Source organism: Frankliniella occidentalis, unplaced genomic scaffold (assembly GCF_000697945.3).
Source record: "Frankliniella occidentalis isolate FOCC.00 unplaced genomic scaffold, Focc_3.1 Scaffold9, whole genome shotgun sequence".
Lineage (NCBI taxonomy): Eukaryota > Metazoa > Arthropoda > Insecta > Thysanoptera > Thripidae > Frankliniella > Frankliniella occidentalis.
This window is the reverse complement of record NW_026267139.1, coordinates 1,069,491-1,071,060: the sequence shown is the minus strand read 5'-3', so window position 1 is coordinate 1,071,060 and position 1,570 is coordinate 1,069,491. Positions and strand designations below refer to the sequence as shown.

At 44.3% G+C, this 1,570-nt stretch overlaps 1 protein-coding gene across 1 annotated transcript in view; it reads right to left on the bottom strand.

Annotated features, from left to right (window-relative positions):
• LOC113204065 (sorbin and SH3 domain-containing protein 1) overlaps positions 1 to 1,570 on the bottom strand; it is a gene marked incomplete in the record, with an annotated part of 111,520 nt that overhangs the window by 44,009 nt on the left and 65,941 nt on the right. Inside the window, 2 exon segments of the mRNA XM_052275827.1 lie at positions 668 to 740; positions 1,155 to 1,270. Of these exon segments, the coding sequence (XP_052131787.1) occupies positions 668 to 740; positions 1,155 to 1,270 (189 nt within the window).

The following is a 1,570-nucleotide window of genomic DNA, read 5'->3' as shown; positions in this document are numbered from 1 at the left end:
GCTTCGTGGGCAGTGCTGCTATGGGGGCCGCCACCAGCACCACCGGCGTCAACCCCCACCCCAACCTCTCATCAACATTCAAACCGAGCAAATATACGAAGAAGAGCAGCAAGGTGAGGGGTTTCGGCTGCAGCGTTCGCAATAATGCAGACACTGTGAAAAATACTCGGAAGTTTGCAGCAAAATTTTCCCTGATGTGAGTCCGTAAAGTTACAACTTGAAGTTGTAAGATTACAAAATTACAATAACTTCCTATCGACTTAGAATTAATCGAGAAGCAAAAATGGTCCGCCGTTAGTTTACAACATTATTTTGTAATTCCAAATTACGAGAAATGTCGTAACTTAACGAGAAATGTTTTACAGTGGACTGCCATCATTATACTGCCTCTACTGCGCCGCTATGCAACTCTAATCAAGCAGCTGATTAAAATGAAAAGAATATAACCGTCGCGGATTGCGGGGAAGAAAGAATTCAAGGCGATAGGGGAGATCCTAGGAGTTCGAACGAAACAAACGCACATGCGTCGGTGCGTGACAGTCAGCAGCGTCAAATACGACCGAAAAGCTACCCACAACCACCACACACGGGAGTTTTGCGTGTGAGCGAATAAAATTTAATTTGCGCAAAGAGTGCAAATTTTACACTTTAGAGAGCGTAAACTTACCGTCCTGCTTTATCTTGTGCAGCTGGTCGTACATGCGCTTGTACCAGCGCTCCTTGTTGTCATCCCGCACCTCCTGCGAGAAAAGAAAACAGACAACACATTAATTTGTTTAAGTTTTGTAAAAGTAAATGCAAAACATCTGACGCCAAAGTTTCACATTCACAGTGTTCAAAGGAATTCGAAAAATGTTTTGCGCCAGATTAAGGTGTGATCGGGGCGTTATGAGTACCCAGGCCTGGCCTCAAAGAAAAGGACCTACAGGTTACAACGCTCTCTCTCTCTCTCTTGAAAGGGCAGGTCTTACCTCGTCGTCGTCGTCCTCGTCCTCATCCTTTGATAGCAGCATGCGAAAGCAAACGGGTGAGCACACACTGAACCACTCTCTGAACCGCTGTCAAAGTAAAACATACACCCCTCCCCCTAACATCCTCCTCCCTCTAATGTTGCACTACTTCTCTCTCTCTCTCTCTCTCTCTCTCGGACTTACCGAGCGAAGTACAGTGGGTAAACCGTCCTTGGTCGTGGGCCCGACTCCCTCCACAGGTCTCCTCGCGTGGTGGTTCACGATCCGCACATTTGTCGCATCTCCGTCCAATTGGTCCACTGTGAGAAAACAACAAAACGAAAGTACGTCACGTACCAAGCAGAAGAAAAGGCACTGTAAAAAATCATGTTGTTAATTAACTGTGCATTTCTTAAGTTTTTAAAGGGCTTTTATCATTGCACGACAATGTTTGTGGTGTGAAAACAGGTTTTGAATGTTCATGTGATGATGTTTACTTTTATAAATAAACGCTTCAAGTTTTCCGAACAGTGTTGCTGTTCAGCAAGGAAAGTCATAGTGAAAAACTTAACAAATATTGTTGTTTTTTTACCCCCATTAATTTTTAAAGAGCATGCTCA